This window comes from Toxotes jaculatrix, chromosome 17 (genome assembly GCF_017976425.1).
Source record: "Toxotes jaculatrix isolate fToxJac2 chromosome 17, fToxJac2.pri, whole genome shotgun sequence".
Taxonomy (NCBI): domain Eukaryota; kingdom Metazoa; phylum Chordata; class Actinopteri; family Toxotidae; genus Toxotes; species Toxotes jaculatrix.
Genome location: NC_054410.1, coordinates 19,288,105 through 19,306,397, shown reverse-complemented (window position 1 = coordinate 19,306,397; position 18,293 = coordinate 19,288,105). Strand labels below are relative to the sequence as shown.

Genomic DNA, 18,293 nt, shown 5'->3' with positions numbered 1-18,293 from the left:
AGGTCACAGCAGCAAGGCATGGTGAACGTGGCTTTAGGCTGCAGTGATAGATCTCAGCTGTCCCCTCAGCATCTGCTGTCCGCTGGCATTTATCACCTACCCATAAAAGCCAAAACAGACTGACTGGACACTTGCCACCAGCTGCCCCCATACTCTCCCTCCTGCCTCCCTGCTTCCCTTAGCAGCCTTTAGCTGCGGGGGCTACAGGGTTTGCAGACTTCCTTATTTGCATTTCAGTGCTGGTAAGCCGACTTCATTGCCACTGTGTGTCAGTAATGTCAGTAACATCAGAGCCTTCTGACCCGAACTGTCTTCTGCCTCCCATCTACAGTGTCATCTTCCCTTGGGGAATATCAGCAGGGCAGTTGGTTGCCATATTCTGTTTAGTAAAACCCTTCCCATATGCCATCTTCACCTCATCTCACTCCAGACCTTTTCTCCTCATCAAGATGGATTGTCCTGGTTCAGCTGTGGCTGCCAGCTGTAACACAGGCACTCAGATGGATGCTGGCCACTTGAGGAGTTGCCGTGCTCTACAATAGAACATCTGCCTCACTCAGCTGGTAGTGCTGTTCTTGTGTAATGAGACACAGCATTGGAATAAAACACGTTTGCAAAGGCAGGGGGGTATAAAAGATAGAGCAGTGGTGCAGGTGCTTAAATATGGCATCCTCCTGGAGTCACATCATTCAGCCCTTCCCACCCTACCAGTGTGCACATTGTTCCACTTGCACAGCTTTTTCATGTTGTGGAGGAGATTGCAAGTCAAAAGCCCATGAGCATCTGAGTGCCTAAGTGACTGGTTTAAACTAATGAACAAAAAAAGTCACTTTTAAGTCGTTTGGAATATCTTACCTTATTCATATACAGGGTGTCAAAGATAGATCCCAGGATGAAGCTTGAGGTTTAATATCAAATCCATGGGTCATTAAAAAACCCAAATACCAAAGCATTAGTTTAACTAAAAGGAGAGCAAATGTTTAACAGCAGTTCTCAGTATCTCACTAACATTCTTCAAACACTAATGTGTCACAGTATTAGTCTCACACATTGGACTTCCCACTCAGGAGTAAACTGGAGGTTATGTCTGGCAGCTATTTTAAATGTATCAGTATCAATAAAAATAATAATGATAATTAAGTTAATGCTTCAGATTAAAGTTTGATAATAAATTATGGCACAAGCTCCTTGAGTTTCATGGGTAGCAGCAGATTGCTGCCTCTATTGCTGAATTCACTTTGTCACAGATGCTTTTTTTTTAGCTGTTCATTTGTTAAGATGCTCTGGATCCTGGGAGCAATTTGAAAAATGCATTGCAAACCAAGACGTTTGTTTTGGATGGAAATTCAATAAACAAATTAACTGAATTTGCTGACAGAGTTCCTGTTGCTGCTTACAGTGACTTAGAGTTGTGACTGACTGAAATGGTGGGAAACTCACAAACTGTTTTAATGATTTTGAACACACTGTAAGGCAAAAGGCTTTTTACGGTTTTGGCTTTGTCAGAAGCTCCGTCAATATCTTTAAGGCCTTAGAAGGTCTGTTGTGAAGAATTCCTCTTGACCCCCTGCCAGTGTGCTGCCTTTGTAGTTTTGAAGAGTGGATGCTCAGGATAAGGTGAAGGAGCAAGTTCACAAAGGAACGGGAAGCCTGACATTTGACTTTGATCCCTTCTGATCTGGGATCAGTAACTGGCACGTGCGGTTGAGCCGAAAATGTTGATGGGCCAACCCTCTCAATACCTATAGATATCGTCCTGCTTTTTGCTGTCAATAAACAAATCACATTTAATCACGTTCAGAGCCATCCTTTATCTCCAAACCAGGGAAGAGAGGACAAATTTAATTGCTTTGCAGAGGGAGAACACAACTGATTACCCAACACGAGTTCATCTTATACAGAAAGAAGGAATGAAATAATCAATTCCTCATTAATTTTTGTCCCCCAGCAACAGAATCAGAGCCCCATGTTTTATGTTCCAAATGATTTCTTTACAGCACCTCTCATACCTGCTGTTTGTCAAAAAGCACTTGCCACTCATCTATTCATCTTTATGTATTTGACAAGACTTCTCCAGCTCCTGTGAGAGGAAATGAATTTGCCAGGAATGCCCAGTCCATAAAAAGTCAAATGGATACATAAATAAGCTCAGCCAGACACAATCTCGTTGTAATCAAGAAATAAACATATTCATCATCCGAGTTAAAGGGTTTCATGGGGAAATTTGTCAGCGCAGTGTTTATTCTCGATCCACAAAGAGACATACATCGTTAGATGTAATTTACTTGATGTCAAAAGCACTCCTTTGCAAATCCAGCATCTCATTTTTTTAAACATGTAATCACATAGTTGTGCGCTACTGGGAATTGACTAGTTCATTTATATACAAAATTAAGATGGCCACAGTTGGCTCGCATCTCAGTGACCTTTGGCTGTATAACACGACACATCGCTCAATCTCTGCTCCGTTTGATAAATGAGGTCAGGGTCGTGGTGTCATGATAGGCTCATTAAACAGTCACACACTCTTGTTAACACAGTCAGCACCCCTGGCAACTCTCTCTCAAACGCTCGGCTTAATTACTGACAGTGCTAAGATTTACCAGTGTTTTTACAATGAATTAATTCCCTTTAAAGAACCAGAATATACTCGTTGTATGGGCAACACCATTTATAGGCCTTGTTTGCAGTGATCTGCTGCCTTTGTTTATGTTGAACAACCAACTTATATTAGAATCCCATTCACAAAGGGAGGGGGTCTGCTCTGTTAATGACCTTAGCTGCATTTACAAGTGGAGCTGCTGAAGTTCCAGGCACATATGAATAATCCATCAAACTATACATAGCACTGTTCACAGGTGCCTTTAGAAACAAAACTGATTATGATCTTCCATGTAGGCACACACAGGAAGACAGTTCATAAGCCATTGCTGTTTTTATGTTGTGTTTTTATTTTTTCATGGTGTCCAGATCACATTAGGCTGGCTCAGGTTTTAAATGAACCTAATAATTCTCCTCTTTCTTAATAGGAAACAATGTGCAGGAAGCAGTAATTGGCCGTTCTGTGCTTCACAGATTTACAGTCTTCGTTCTGTGTAGATTTGCATCTGCGAACGCAGCGGATTTACGGCTTCATGCCGTCGTATCCTGATCATCACAGCAACCAATGACCACCATCTCTGGGGTATTAATATTCATAGATTTGCCTGTAATCACCATCAAAGCGTGTTGTGCTCGGAGCCCATCAAACTAGCCTATTAAAATGAGCATTTCAGTAACAGATCCACTAAAAACAATGATAATGTGATTATAATCAATATTGTTCTATAGAAACTTTTATAGTGTATTTGGTTTCAGGACTGATTGAATTACATTCAGATGAGATGACATGAAATTAATGGAGTGTAAACTGGAGAAGGAAGAAATTAAACCTTTTGAAATAATATTTCAGTGACTGCACATGGAAACTCTTCTGACTGAACTTTGATTTCAGTTCACTCACATTGAACATAATCATCCAACATGGATTACATAATATTAACATGCACTGTAACAAAGACATTTGTGTTTGTAGTATTTAAGCAGTTACACTGACGTAACTTTTTGTTATAGTCATTTTCAACTTGAAATGTGACTTTGCTCATGAAAATGTTCTGGAGTAATTTTACTGTATGAATTGAGTTTCATACAGTAAATACTGGAGCCAGCTGGGTAGGTGCAGATTTTACAATTTAAATTTTACAGGGTCTCCAAAGACATATGCAGTCTGTCCTTTTTAGATCAAAATTGTCAACCCTCTCGCCTAGAAGTTGCATGTCTGTTGCGTGTATGTTCAAATATATTTTGCTAGAAACATAATTTCTGTCTGGATTATGTTCAGAGGAAACATATTTTTTGGATGAATAAAGTACTACATTTATTAACAGCAGTGGAGTTGTCAGGGGGTGGTTGGAGTGGATGGCAGGCGCACAAATGCATGCCTGTCACCCGAGAAACCAGGGTTTGTATCCAGAGCCTGTCTATGGTTCGGCTTAGGCAAGAGTTTTTTTGGTAAATGGAAATTAAGACGTTGTTTCTGAAGCCCCTGTGATTTTTTTTTTCTATAAAACCAGACCTTAATCTTTCCCTAACCTTACACTAAGTGCTGTGAGTGCGTAAACATAACCATAAAACCGTGCAACTATGCTGTAGTCACTACAACTTTATATTGTTCTGCAAGAAACAACATTGTCTGTGAACATTTTACCGATATGTTCAGTATCATTGTATTTGTGACCTGCCAAATTACATATATGAATAACCTACATTAATTATGATAATAGAAAACATAATCTGGTCACAGTTACATTTCGTACAAAACAGATTTGGTGTTGCAGTTTAGTTGTATGGAAACTTAATTTTTAGAAGACAGGGATGAAACTATGTTTGATGATTTTAAGTGGGATTCCAATGTCAATCACAATCACTTTCATGACATCTGTAATCAAAATAAGATGTAAAGACAGGGTAGGTGTAAGTGAAAAATTATATAAAATAAATATTGAGTATCAAAAACAGTTAGGCCTATCCAGTGTATATGGTGTATACATGAGTCTGGTGCATGTGCATGCAGTTTGCAAGGGGAGAGTGTAACCCAGGTTATTTACAGATGTCCTCAGAACGCCTCACATATAATTTCTACAGTCTGCTAATGTTCACTAAACCCTTCACATGCAGGCTACTCTTAGATGTTGTTACTTAAGTACACACAACTCAGACAAGTGTGAGTGCAAAAATGAGTCCATTTGAAAAGAGTGAAATTAGACGGCCTAATGGAAGATTTAAGTTGAAACTGTGTGATCTAAACTACCTGGGGGCAGGTAGAGCTTATGTATGAAAACGCTGCCATCTCCATTAGCTGTATTCAGAAACAATAACTGACTAATTAAAACTGAGGCCGATTAGAATTACAATTATCTTCAGCAGTGTGGACCGGTGCTGTATCTCCCTCCATGCTGCAGGTGAGCCTGTGAGCGAGTGGGGTCGGTTGAAAAATGTTGGAAATGTTTGGAATTGATAGACCTTAAAAAGGCCCAGCCCAAATATATATCATCATAGAATGTTTTATTTTCCTCTGTTATTTAAGAGGTTAAATCACAACACAGCTGCACAGGTGATGATTAATTTATGTTCGCTTAGTTGTACTTAATATCCTAATATAGCCCTATAAAACAGCAGCTGAAGAACATTAACATTGATGAATTGTTATTTTCATCAATGCCATGAGTAGGTTTTCTAAAATGGAAACAGAAAATAAGCACATAAATTCTTCTCTCTGATATATTGCATTTTAGCAGTGAGCACCTGATTCAATTCATCTGTGCTTGGGGACAAATCAAATATTAAAGCAAATATTAAAGCAAGCAGGGAGAATGTTTGCCATGACCTGTTCCTAATTAACAGTGCTCTGCCAAAACATTAAGGGGCAACCAAGGATACCTTTTGGCAGACACAGACTAGAATGACAAAACTCAAACTGTGTGGGAAAATATTTTTTATGGTACCTGCCATTTCTGCAAACAGCTCTTCTAGTTGCTTCAATTAAGTTGTGCAGTGGTGTAATCAAAAGTTAAATGAACCCATGCTCAGTAATGTCAAAAGAGAAGATGATAGCAAATTCAGAGAGGATTTTATGGTTTTGAAAAAAAAAACCAAAACAGAAAAAAGATGTGAGTGAATGGGCCATAAAGCCGTGTCCCTGGTCATTTGGCAAATCATCAGCTCTTAGTCACTTTGCACATGTAAGAGGTGGGCAAAATGGGATGACAGATCCAGATCTTGCTCGCCACAGTTGAGTCATATCTCTCATCCCCATTTGGCAGCACACAGAAGTGCTTCGTTCGTCAGTGTGCCAAGTGTGTTTCTGCATGCACGAATATTGGTGTGATATCCGAGGGTGGAAAAATGTGAGGAGACAGCTCTGAAACTTATGTCTGTGTTTTCGTGAGTGTGTAAAGTATGTAATCAGTTTTTGAAAATATTCATGTGAAGGCGTTTAAATGTAAACTATGGACACAAAATGTACTTTTTTAGATATAGACTTTGAAACAACCAAAAGGACACAAATTTTTTGGTAGTGGCCCACGTGTCAGTTCACAGTGTAAGATGGACCGACATTCTGACAAACTACATGAATATGAGTAGCCACTGATGATCCTTTTGTGCTGGGTGAATGGTACAATCAACGCAAACTTGAACTGAAAGTGTTTGCGTTTATTTTTGTTTACATACATGGGTCAGAACAACTGTGCTGATCTGAGCTCGGTGCAGCCACAGAGCCTCATGCAGCTGCATCAGTCCACTCTAGCTACATTGACATTTATTGAAGGAAAGGAAATTAGCTCTCACAACAACCTTGGACTTCTCAATTTCTTCACATCTCATCAGCCGTCAAGGTCCCCAGTGGCAATGAGCTACAGGAATCCAGTTTTTTTTTTTTTTTGCCAAATGACAAGTTTTAAGCATGGAAAGCATTAGCCTTACTGGCACTAAGTGGCTGGGAGCGACTGCTGCTACGATTCCTCTGAAGGCAGCTGCCTCCTCAAGTGGACAGCCATGTAATTTAAGTGCAGCCTAATGCAGCCTTGATGCCACCTCATTAGGTAAAACTCCTTTTAGGTATTTAGTCCAACATCTCAAGTCACTGATGACTTGTTCCAACTGTGCACCTTCTGAGTCTCATAATGTTAAATACTGTAGTTTGAAATATTTGAGTAGATTAAGGAGAGATGTGTGTTAATGGAAAGGCATATTTGATAATGCTGAAAACACAATAGAGTAGGATAGAATATTGGACTGAAACTTTACTGTTCACACAGAACTTAATTGGCTTATGTTCACAGAAACAAATGATAAATACAGCAAGTAACAACAGGTAAAATCAGCTTTTTGTATTAATGACAGTGAGGATAGATGACAATTAGTAAAAACATAAAGACATTCAGACAGTTTGCTAAAATAGGAGTCAAGCTGCATGTTCAGCATCACACTTAACAAACATATTTTTTTTTGTACAATTTGCTCTTGGCTTTAATTTGTGTCAAGTTCACTTTCTGCCATTTACAAGTTTTTTCCTTCTTGCCAGTGTATTTACAGCCAAAGCCCCTACACCATGCTGCTCTATTAAAAGTCAGCACTTCGCATCAAACTATAAAACTGTGTTTATAACTCTGTATAGAACTAAACAGAAATGTGTTTGCAGAGAAGCTGGGAGAAGCAGTTTAGCACGGTTTCCACATATTTATAGCTATCAGCAGTGTTAACATGCTGTCTACTGGCTGTGACTGGCTGGGTTGCAAGGTCTGAGTTTGCTAGTTTTTTCCTTAAACAGAAGGCCAGTCCAAGTTGTGTCTTTTCAGACTTGTACAGAGCTGAGAAGTGCTCTTGTTTTATTAGTTTATCCGTTTATACTGAAGCAAACATAAGATGAAAAGCAGCAGCCCTGTGTGACATTGGTACGTGCTCTCTGTGGCCTGTTATATGGTCTTTTATCCAAAGAATGACAGCACTGTTAACACAGCCAAAGTGCAGGTTTTTCAGTAGGCATCAAGGTTACACAAGCTGAACTAAAATCTAAAAACAAAACTTTTACAAACAGAAGAAGTGAGTGCTCTTGCTCTAACAGTGCTACGTGAAATAGCCTCTGATTTCTCACATACATAATGCGGGAAAGGTTCCAAGTCCTCAGCACAGTGTGATCCTATTCTGAAATGCTGAAAAAGCTTTGCCAGTTGTGGTGCCTAACTACTTATTACTGTTTATTAACACAATCACATCACTGCTTATCAAAACAATAAAATGATTAAAGCTACTGTATTGGCCTGTTAATTTTTTTTCACTTTAGGTATGACAGAAGTACCTCCCTTAACACAACTGCTGATTTTTGAATCCCAATTTTCATGTCCTACAAAATGTTTCATGTTTATTCTTTACATTGATGAATTCACAGTGTTTCACTCATGAGCTGGAACATGATTGGTTGTAGTCATGCTGCTGTTGAGGACACTGTGTTTACTTCACTGTGTGACCTTTCTGGTTCACAGAATTGATGAAATAAATCACGATATGTTTTTACAAAGACAGGTAAATCATGTAAAAATACATTTTTATGTTAATTGTGATGAAGTTTTTTTAACCAGCTATTAGCCAAATTCAGTGAGCGTTATTGGACAAGCTTGTTTGCATGTCATGTGTTCATAATCTTTAATGTGATAATTATTGAAATATTAGTTACACGTACTGACTGCTGTAGTCTTGGTGTCTATAATCGAGTCCACCACTCAGGCTGGTTCAGACCACTTTGTTATTTCATTGTAGAAAAGCAAAAATGTAGAAGAAACTGGTGGACGGACATAAAAAGATGATTATACAACACTGTAGTTCCCCTCCTCCTCCAGAGCCTAGTGTGAGAAGTCATTTGAAAGTAACCAAGCCCTCTCAACACTGATTTACCTAGCCACAGGGATGTGTCAACATGAGGTCTGTCCACAGGGAGGGAAGGACAGATGGAGGCAAAGATAGAGACAGAGAGAGGGTGTGTGGGAGGAGAGATGACCCTTAGTTTTCTGTCTGAGCAAATTTTTAGGGAGGGTTTTTTGGTATTGCAGCCATCCCTATGCTTGACAGCAGCAGTTTTTATATGAACGCTGCATTTGTATAACCATCTCCACTCCTCCCAGTGAGCAATTGTGCACTATGTACCAACAGTTACTTCTTTCTTTGTGGCCTGATGTAACACGATGTTGTGCAACCAAAAGTATCCAGCTGACACAGTTCTTCCTCCCAACCATTTACTGCCTTTTCTATCTGCTCGCTTAAAGCTGTTTATGTAGATGGACTTTCAATCCAAAAAAAATCCCTCTAAAACTGGTGCAGCAGTAACATTATGTTATTTAACTGAACCCCTCTTTCCCCCTGGCAGTGTATGTAATTAAAAGTTTCACTTGCTAATCGGACTAAACAAGGTGTTTTGAGATGTTTGTGTGTGTTTTTATTTTTGCAGTCATCTTTCCCAGGTATTTTTTGAGCACTCGCAAATAATTTGCTGCTGCTGTCAGTTTTCCTTCCCAATGGATTCAGATTAATAAGGTTTTAGTAAAATGGGCTTCAAAATTCACTTTAGTTTGAGTGTTGTTTAGGAACTGCAGTATGATAGCCCCTGTTGAATGTCCCTTGGTTAAAGCCCTTTTCTTCAGATATTATTGAAGAGTTTCACTGTTGATACTTGTTCTTTTTTTTTTTCTTGTTCTTTTATTAGGGTCTTTGTGTAAATATTTCCAATGCAGCAGTCTCCATATTTAAATTTAAATGTCTCTTGTTTCACCAGATCACAGATGCCCTGGCAATAGTAGAACATGTGACCAGCACCCGGAGGGTATCCCAGAGTTCACATGGAGCATAGTGGCTGCGGGGGAAAGGAACGGGAAAACCGAAAAGAAGACAGGAAGTCCCCAGGGTTGGGAGGAAGGTAAGAACGAAGGTATCACGTTCCCCCCTCGTAGGGGAATTTCATTTTTCAACAAACTTTCTTAATCTACTGCTTCTCATTCTTTGATATTCTCTGTTCATGGTGAACTTTATTAAGAATGCATCAGCCATCACTTCCTGAATGCCTTTTTTAATTCGATGACCTTTTTGTCACGGCAAGCTTTTTGGTGCTGTGCATTATGGGGTATCATGCTGTTTCCTTTAAGCTACCTACTTAATTATGTCAAAGCAGAAACTTGCTGCTAAATGGACACTAAAACAGTCTCACTGTGGTTACTTCAAACAACCTCAAAGTTTAGTACTAACACAGAGTAGTGCGACATGTTTGCTGAAGTGCTATTAAAATAGTTTTCTCAGGTAAAGAGCTGAATATAGTTTACTGAGCCAGTAGTCGACATCATGTAGGCCCCTGCCTGCAAATCTTCCATATTCTCAGGCATCATTCATTTTCATACCTTGGAAGATGAGAAAACAGTTTCTGTCGTCTTATCTCCTGAGGTGATGGTGAAATGGAGGGAGACAGAAGGGTCTATTTATTTCCTTAAATGTGTTTTTTTTTTTTTTTCCTATCATGAGCCACAAGTCTGAGACCATATGGGTGGAGTGCTGGATGAAATTGGAAAAATGAAATATATTGACTGGTAAGAGGAAGGAGTTAGTGTGAGTGGACTGCAGAGATGATTGATATCCGTCCTGTATATCTAGTTTAAGTTGTAAATGAGGGCAAGAGGACGTGTGAATGCATGTGTGTGTGTTGGCTCAGCTCAACAACCCAACCCAACACCCATCGGCACAAAAAAATGTAGTGTCTCTGATTGATCTCTGCCGTCATTATCAGCTAGGAAGAATTACTTTCCAAGTATCCTAACTAAGTTGTTAATGCTCTCAGTGAATTGCTCTATATATTTCTGTGTGCGCGCATGGTGCATATTACCACAGACTGATGCAATAATAATAAGATACTGTAGTCACAAAAACTTTTGATGCAGAACTTAGGAAATGTAGCTTGCAGTAGAAAATGTCTTCTTTGATTGGCTTTCAAATAGTTCCATCCTGTCTTCAAAAATAATCTTTACTGTTTTATTAGATTTTCATGCCTGCTTTGAATATGGATTTGTTAACTCTTAAATATGCTAAAGCCCGAAATATCCACCCATTCCAGCAACCGGGATTACTCCCGAATGAAAATACCTTGACAATAAAAAAAATTGTTAACAAAACAATAAAACAGGTTTGTCTTCCCTCCTAAAATGATTATTATTGAGTTAATCTAAAGGATGCTAAATCCCTTAGAGCATGGGGATTCAATTAAACATGTATATGATATGCACACGCATTAAAGAGATTATCTTTGAAGCCATGTAATTAAAGGGAACATCGGGTTTTCGCAGCCTTCTCTCTAGCCATAGTTAAAGTCATGCGTGTATATGTACAAAAACAACAAAAAAACAAAGCAGATCATGACTGAAGGTAGGCGACGCAGAGTACAAAGGAAATATATGTGCATAATCATGTTCAAGCCCTCAGTTAGCCACAATACAGTTGGCGTGTTTGGAATTGAGCTGCTTTCTCCATACATTTCAGTAGCGCTTGCGGTTTAAAAGAGATGGAAATAAGGGATGAATACTTAATAGCTGTGATCTGTAGAATTGCTAGAGCTGTTTTCTACAGTACTGAACTCATCTGCTGTAAGATGTTCAACTTTGAAGCTTGTAAACGGACAGCGTTTCTTTTATGTAAGGATGATGGTAGTTAGCTTCAAGTTGTGCAGGCACAAGCTGATGTATCACTAAGCTTACCTAGATCAAGCACAAGACCCGCTGCCCATTGATGAATATTTAATGCCCTTTATACTGTAAAGAATAAAGTATGATAATAGCACTGCTGGAACTAAGGTTCATTCCCATCTGTCCTCAGTCTCAGTGTTGAATGTTTACTTATCCTGTAGGTTCCATCAGGCTTTGGCTGTGATTAAGTGACCATTTCTTTTTTTTTTGATGCATATGTGAAATGAAATGTGACTTTAATGCACACGTTGTCAGTCATTATCATGATGTCCCTGGCCATCACTGGCATGTGACTGCAGCACAGAGTGCACCCTTCTCCTCCCCTAAGGCAGATATGTGGGGGCGGTTAGTCACATTAGTGCTCTGGGTAAAGTAAGTAATGAGAGCAGCATGAGGCAATGGTGCCCTTGGCAAGACAATTAGCATAAAAGACAATGCTTAACATTTAGATCAAGAAAAATCATAGCAGTAATCACCGATCGGCTTGACACATTAGCTCTTTCTCTTGTGAGAGAGCAGAGTGAAGTGTTTCTCCACCGTGACTGGCTAACAGGTGGTGACATGCAGCAGCAACTGGAGGGAGGTAGAGCTCAAGGAATGTACATCCTCTCAATGAAAGCGTGCAATAACTATCTCAGCGCAAAATGCCTCTTCTGTGACACTAATTGAGTTGATTGAAAATGAGTCACCTCTGTCGAGCACAATGTGGGGATTCTGTATTCTGTATCATGCCACTGTGGAAGAGGTGAAACAAAGACAGAAAATGATTTGAATGTATTTGGCCTCTCCTGTGCCCTTTCTGCACAGAGCAGGTCGTCTCAATTCCATACCTGCCCCCCGTGTCTCCTGCCAAAGAAAGTGTGAATATGATTACATATTGATTTCTCGCTCTCACACACAGAATAGAGAAGCATGAGTTGGAGCCTGGTGCTGACTGGCAGGAGGAGATATCCAGTAGGACACTGTTTGCTGGAGCCGTTGATTTGTTTGTTTGTAATAGAGTGGCCCCGGGGCTGTCTGTCATCTGCCAGCTCAGGGAGTCATCTGGATTTCCTTAGTTGGGCTGAACATTATAGGATTCAGGATAAAAAAGGCAGAAATGTAGTGGGAGCAGCAGCTTACGGAAGCTAACATTCTTATCCTGCAGTGGTTTTAATGTTAGGTGTTATGGCAAACACTGTCAGCATAGATCTCATTCTGTGCATAAAAAACAGTTACTCCACAGTGTGTCACAGAATTTGATGGCGCCATATATCTGGAATGAACATGCATCTTAAAACCTGTGGTATGCAAATCACGTAGCCCTGCAAAAGAAAGACTGTGGAGTCAAAACTCAGCTCCCCTCTCTGACAAAATTTCTGTAAATATCATATATATGTTGCAAAATCACAATGAATATTATCTGTTTTGTGTTAAATTGTTACACCTACATCAAGATTAAACATGGCATTTTAAATGTGTAGTTTAGTACAACATATTCCATAAATGCAAATGAACGTATTAAACTTTGGCAACGGAAATTACTATCATCTACTATAAACTCATCTACTTCCAATAGTAATGTAGTCACTGTTGGAAGACAGGGGTGGGCTTTGCTGCAAGATAAGAATGCAAAGGAAAAAAAGAATTTATTAATGAATGTAACTATTTTAATGTGCCATAAATAATATATGGCACAATGATGTGCTGACAAGCTGAAAGCCACAGGTAGACTTTCATCTGTACCGTCCACATCATTGAACACATGCTGTTCTTTCAACACAACATTCATCATGCATCACACCTGAAGAATTGTATAATTGTTTGTAATATAATAGAGAAAGGCATTAGCACCTGCTCTTTGCTCTTTGTATGCAGCAAAAAAGGTAGTGCCATCCATGTACCATTTCATATTTTACAACCTTTCCTTTGATTCTTTTATTATACTTATATTATACTGTTAACCTGAGCAGCCAGAATAGTATTGAGTACTGAAATCTCATCTGCAGCCTTCAGGTACTAAACATTGTGAAGATACACAATGGTAGCGCTTTCAGTGGTTGACCAGGTGGACACACACATATAAAAGAACAGTGACACACAAAGGAGAGGCAGCAGTTGTGTGTAGCTGGCTGGCACATGGTTTATTTTTTCGTGATCTTTACTTGCACGATGACTGGTGGACGATTTTTGTCCGTTACTTTTCAGCCAACAGTATGTGGCACCATTGTTTTCACTCACTATATCAGATCTTTGGGACGAGAAATGAAGCAGCAACATGGGGAGAAGCGAAGGCTGCAACTGGTGGGCACTTGAACATAGCTGCCTCAGACTTTAAAGTGCCTTTTGCAGTGCCTCAGTGAGGTCTTCTGGGAATACCCTCCTTCATAGGGATGGAAGGCCTGGGCTGATAGGCTGATAGGGATGGAAGGCCTAGGCTGATCCTGTCCTTGCACGCTCCACAAGATATAAATTGGCTAAGAACACTGAAGGTGATCCTTGTTTATTAGAAGCTCCACACAAAGTTTCTCAAAGTTTGATTTGAAATGAGCTAGTAGAAAACTTATGACTGCATAGTTTCTTTCACCTCTACCCAGTGAGATTGCATCTGGACAGATCAATGGTCCACTTGCCACACAGACAGGAAAGCCATCCAGTGCCTTTTTCTGCACCCAGAACTCTTCTTATCTGAGTAAATAATTATGAACCATTACTTTGGATGAGAGGCAATTTGTTCTACTTATCTGTTTTGGAGCTGAAACATAATAGCCTTGGCATTTGAAGTAAAACTGTGCTTTGGGTTTGGCCCCTCCATCTTCAACTGACCTGCTAAACATGGCAAAACCACAATACAGGACAAATGGCCGCCTCCATGGCAACACTTGGCCTGTCAGACCTCTCTGGGACTAAAAGAAGAGCAGTGAGGTATTAAGAGTTGAGCAGTTGCCTTACGTGTAAAACATCAAAACTTGGCTCACCTGGCAAACTCACCCAGACCACACTGATTGAACCACTGTAGGGAACATTGTTTGTTCGACACTGAAACATTCGGCCCATGACCTTTTGTCCATAACAGATCTTCCTTTCATATGTTTCAGAGGACTTTTTCTTAATTCTGCAAGTAAAAGACATGTAGGACAAATTTTCAGTGTTAAACTTAAAAAAACAAAAACACGTTGCGATAGAAAAAAATACATGACATGTTCTCTGACTCCCGATATGTCTGACTCTTCTGATCGTGCCCGAGGGCAGGGTGGTGAACGAGGGGGTGTTCTCTTATTATGAGTCTCAATAGTTGTGTGAGCGTTGTGGAGACAGCTTGAGTGCACGTCTCTCTTTTCTTTGGCACAGCGCAAAAACATTTAGACGCTGCCCCTGAGTCTTATAATGGTAAGACTTGACAGTAGGGAGTCAGTGAGTCATTAGTCGAAGATGGAGAAGATTAGATGGAGAATATGGGCTACAGCATACAGCACACTGGAGCAGGTTGATGTCAAGAAGGGCAGAGCACCTTATGCAGATTAAGAGTTAATAAGAGAAATGCACTTTACACTGAAAAGCCTCCTCTTCGGAATACTCCTTAGGGAAATGTGGTTTTTACAGAAGAGGATTTCCTAAGAGAGGTGATGCTCCGATTAGCATGGTAACAAGAGAACATCTCAGCTAGTGTTGAAGGTTAAGGGCCATGTGACCTGATGGGGCAGTTTTTTAAAGTGCACGCTGCACTAAATCTTTTACGGAGTGAAGACGCTGCTGTACTGCCCTTTCTGTCTATTGCACTTTTGGCCAGCATTGCAATTGTTCAGGTGTGGTCAGCCATATTATTCTGTACTTCAGCGTTGCACAATAACACACTGTGAGGTGACTTACTACACTGAACAGTGTGGAGACAGTATATAACCACCTTTAGCTGCCAGCATAGTTAAACCTAAAAAAAACCAAAAAACTGCTCACATTGTATCACACTATTCTCTCTGATTTCATGTAATTGTTATCAGACTGACTAACAGAGTGGTAGTAGAGCAAAATGTGAAACACAGCATGTGGAATTCACCTTTTTCAAACATACCAACAGAAATGGCAGGTTCTGTGTCTGACGTTTGACCCCAGGACTCCCTCCAGTCTTTTTCCTTTCATCCCTCATTTCTCAGAATCACCAGATCACTTGATAACTCACTGCTAATGAGCTGCTATAGATTAGCCAAGGCTGCTTTTCTCTTTTCATCAATGAGTAAACCTTGAGGGTTTTTCTGAGCCCAGAGGTTACTGCATTATGGAGACCCAAGAGACGCTGGAAGACAATGCACCCTCTAACCTTGAAGTCCATTTCCCATTGAGCTTGCTGCAACTCCTCAGTCTTTGTTATCAAGCATGTCGTCAGAGGACCCAACAATCATTCCACTGTCAATAATCCTGCAAACGGTCCACCTTAATGAACTGCCCTGCACTATAAAAGCAAGGTCAGCAGAGTGTATCGGCACTATATTGAGCTAATCACTTTTTCCTTGCTGTGTTGTTTCAGTGTTGTTTCAATAATTTATTACTACCTGATTTTCTGAAGTTGCTACTTAATTAGCCTGGCCCTCTGTAACACCACATTAACCTCATCACCTCTTTGTGGCTTTGAGGAGGCAACAAGAATTTTTTATTTTGTCTTCTTGATATTTTTTCTAAATGTAGATTTCTGGAGTAGTAGGCTAAATTACGTGTTGCTACACTGTAAGCGAATGAGAATACATGATCTAGAGTCGAAATGTTCATTTATCTTTTCTCGCCCTGCGCAGATTGATCAGCTCCTCACTCCAACAGAGGCTGACAGTCTTCCTGGCAGACTCTCTCCCGGGATAATAATTACCTGTGTAAGCTATGGAGATGCTGTCATTCTCCATTCTCTCTCTCTCTCTCTCGCATCTAATGAACTACAGTTAAAAGACAAATAAAACAGAAGCAAGCAATTAGAAGTACAACATACCTTTCAATGACAGAAAAAAATCTCATTATCTCAGCGTTCATTCTGATGTAATTAGGAAACAGTCTGTACTCCATCCATTTAGTATGCTTGTGCTACATTGCTGACATCTTTCCCAAAGCGTGTCCGTTGTGTGTGTGTAGGTGTGCGTGTATTGTTTTGTAACTGGACCTACTGCCTGTGCTGTCAATTGTCATAAATGTCTCAAGGGGAAAGGAACCTGGAACGATTCAGCTAATTTGTCTCTGCTGTCCCTTATGATGCAGATTATTAAGTCAAAATAAAATGACTGCTTTGCCTGAAAAGTCAGTGCATGGTGATAGTGGTCTTGATTTCTAATGGTTAAAGAACACTTGATGAATTGATGACAGGATGTTGAACGGGCACTGCTGAACCTTTCATTTTTGTGCCAAGCACGTTAAAATGTTAGAAACTTGAACCCGGTCAGTCAGTTACTCCTGCATTTATTTGCCATAAAGCCACAGAAATGCATTTCTTACTCTAATATTAGGTGAACCTGTTTTAACTTCCAGACGCTTCTCACTTAGTCGAGTGGACCATCGATCCTTAAAGGTCAGATCGATTGGTTTCGTGAGGGCCAATGTGTTCCATTCTCAATCCCATACCCATATCCTGCCTGCTGCCAAGATATCTGTCCTTACTCAATCAATCAGCTTATTGATCCTAACCTGAACATGAGGGCAATGAGGATGTGTGTTTGTGTGTGTGTAATATTGAAATAAGCGGGGCTCGAGCCTGCATTCATCCATGGAATTACCTGGACTTGGCTAAACTGTGCACTGGAGCTCAACCCATTTTGTACAACTGAAGTAAACTCATGCCAGCAGCAGTTCAGAGAGCTGAATTCCTGGAGGTCTTGGGGTGAAATGATGTTGGGAAGAGCAGCTGTGTTACTTTTGATTAATTAGGATCTTTTGATGGCGTCTCCCTGAAGGCTCCTCTTTTGGTAAGAGAGCAAGCCACAAGATCTCTCTCTCACACACACACACACACACGTACACACATGCACACACACACACACAGCACACATGCCCATAGACATTGTGTGTGGCACTGTAGGACTCCCCATGGCTGTGATCAGACACATTTCTGCTTTCATTGGGGACCTGGAGAGGTGAGTGGAGGGTCTGATTCATCCTCCATCTTGGACATGGTTCTACCTTTGCTGTAGTTCCCCTGCTGGTCTTTGAAGCATCTCACATCAGAGACCCTGTGTGTCTCTAAGCTTGCTTCTAGCTCTTGCACTTTGTTCACTTTTTCCTCCCTCAGTTTTTCACATCAATCATTCGAAGCAAAGATTAAGAGACATGAGCTCAGTGACAAATGTTATACCGTAGCCTAGCTCATTCTTTTATTGGTTTAGTATCATTGTCACAGCAAAGTTGCTGCCTTCCGCTCACTCTTTGATAAATGAAACCCAGATAAAGATAAAGCTCTACATTTTTAAACCTTGCTTCTCTTATGAAGGATTATTTGTACACTATTATTCTACACCATTACACTGAGTCTTTCCAGTGAGAGCTAATACAGTAACATCTGCTTGGGTTTCACGGCTTCGTGTTTGCCTTTGAGGCAGGAAGCGCAGTGAATGTATACAGAGAGCAAGAAAACAAGCTTCTTTGTTTAAACACCTTTGTTTGATAATATCAGAATTCAGCAGAATGTAAAGTGAAACTGACTTTGTGATTTTGAAGATGGAAATTATGCTGGATTTTCAAGCTGGTATGGTAGTGTGGGTTGGAACTGTTCAGAAAACACTGGCCTCCTCAGTGTACAAAGCAGTGTAATAACACCACTGATAAGAAATGCAGAGGTAGGGAGATAACAGCACCACAGACAAATGTCACAAGAAAGAAGAGTAGATTTCATATGTGATCGAGCTTGTAAAGCTTTGACTGCTCTTGTGTAAAGGGTTTATCACACAGTAGACGTTGCAGACAATCCAGGAGAGAAACAAATATGGTTGTGAGGTGACCCAGAGATTAATTAATAAATTAATTAAGCACTACTAC

At 40.1% G+C, this 18,293-nt stretch overlaps 1 protein-coding gene across 1 annotated transcript in view; it reads left to right on the top strand.

The window, feature by feature from the left end:
• The window catches only part of alk (ALK receptor tyrosine kinase), a 301,016-nt gene that overhangs the window by 127,093 nt on the left and 155,630 nt on the right, over nt 1-18,293 (top strand). Inside the window, exon 3 of the mRNA XM_041061252.1 lies at nt 9,365-9,517. Within this exon, the coding sequence (XP_040917186.1) occupies nt 9,365-9,517 (153 nt within the window). The remainder of the gene's footprint in view (nt 1-9,364; nt 9,518-18,293) is intronic.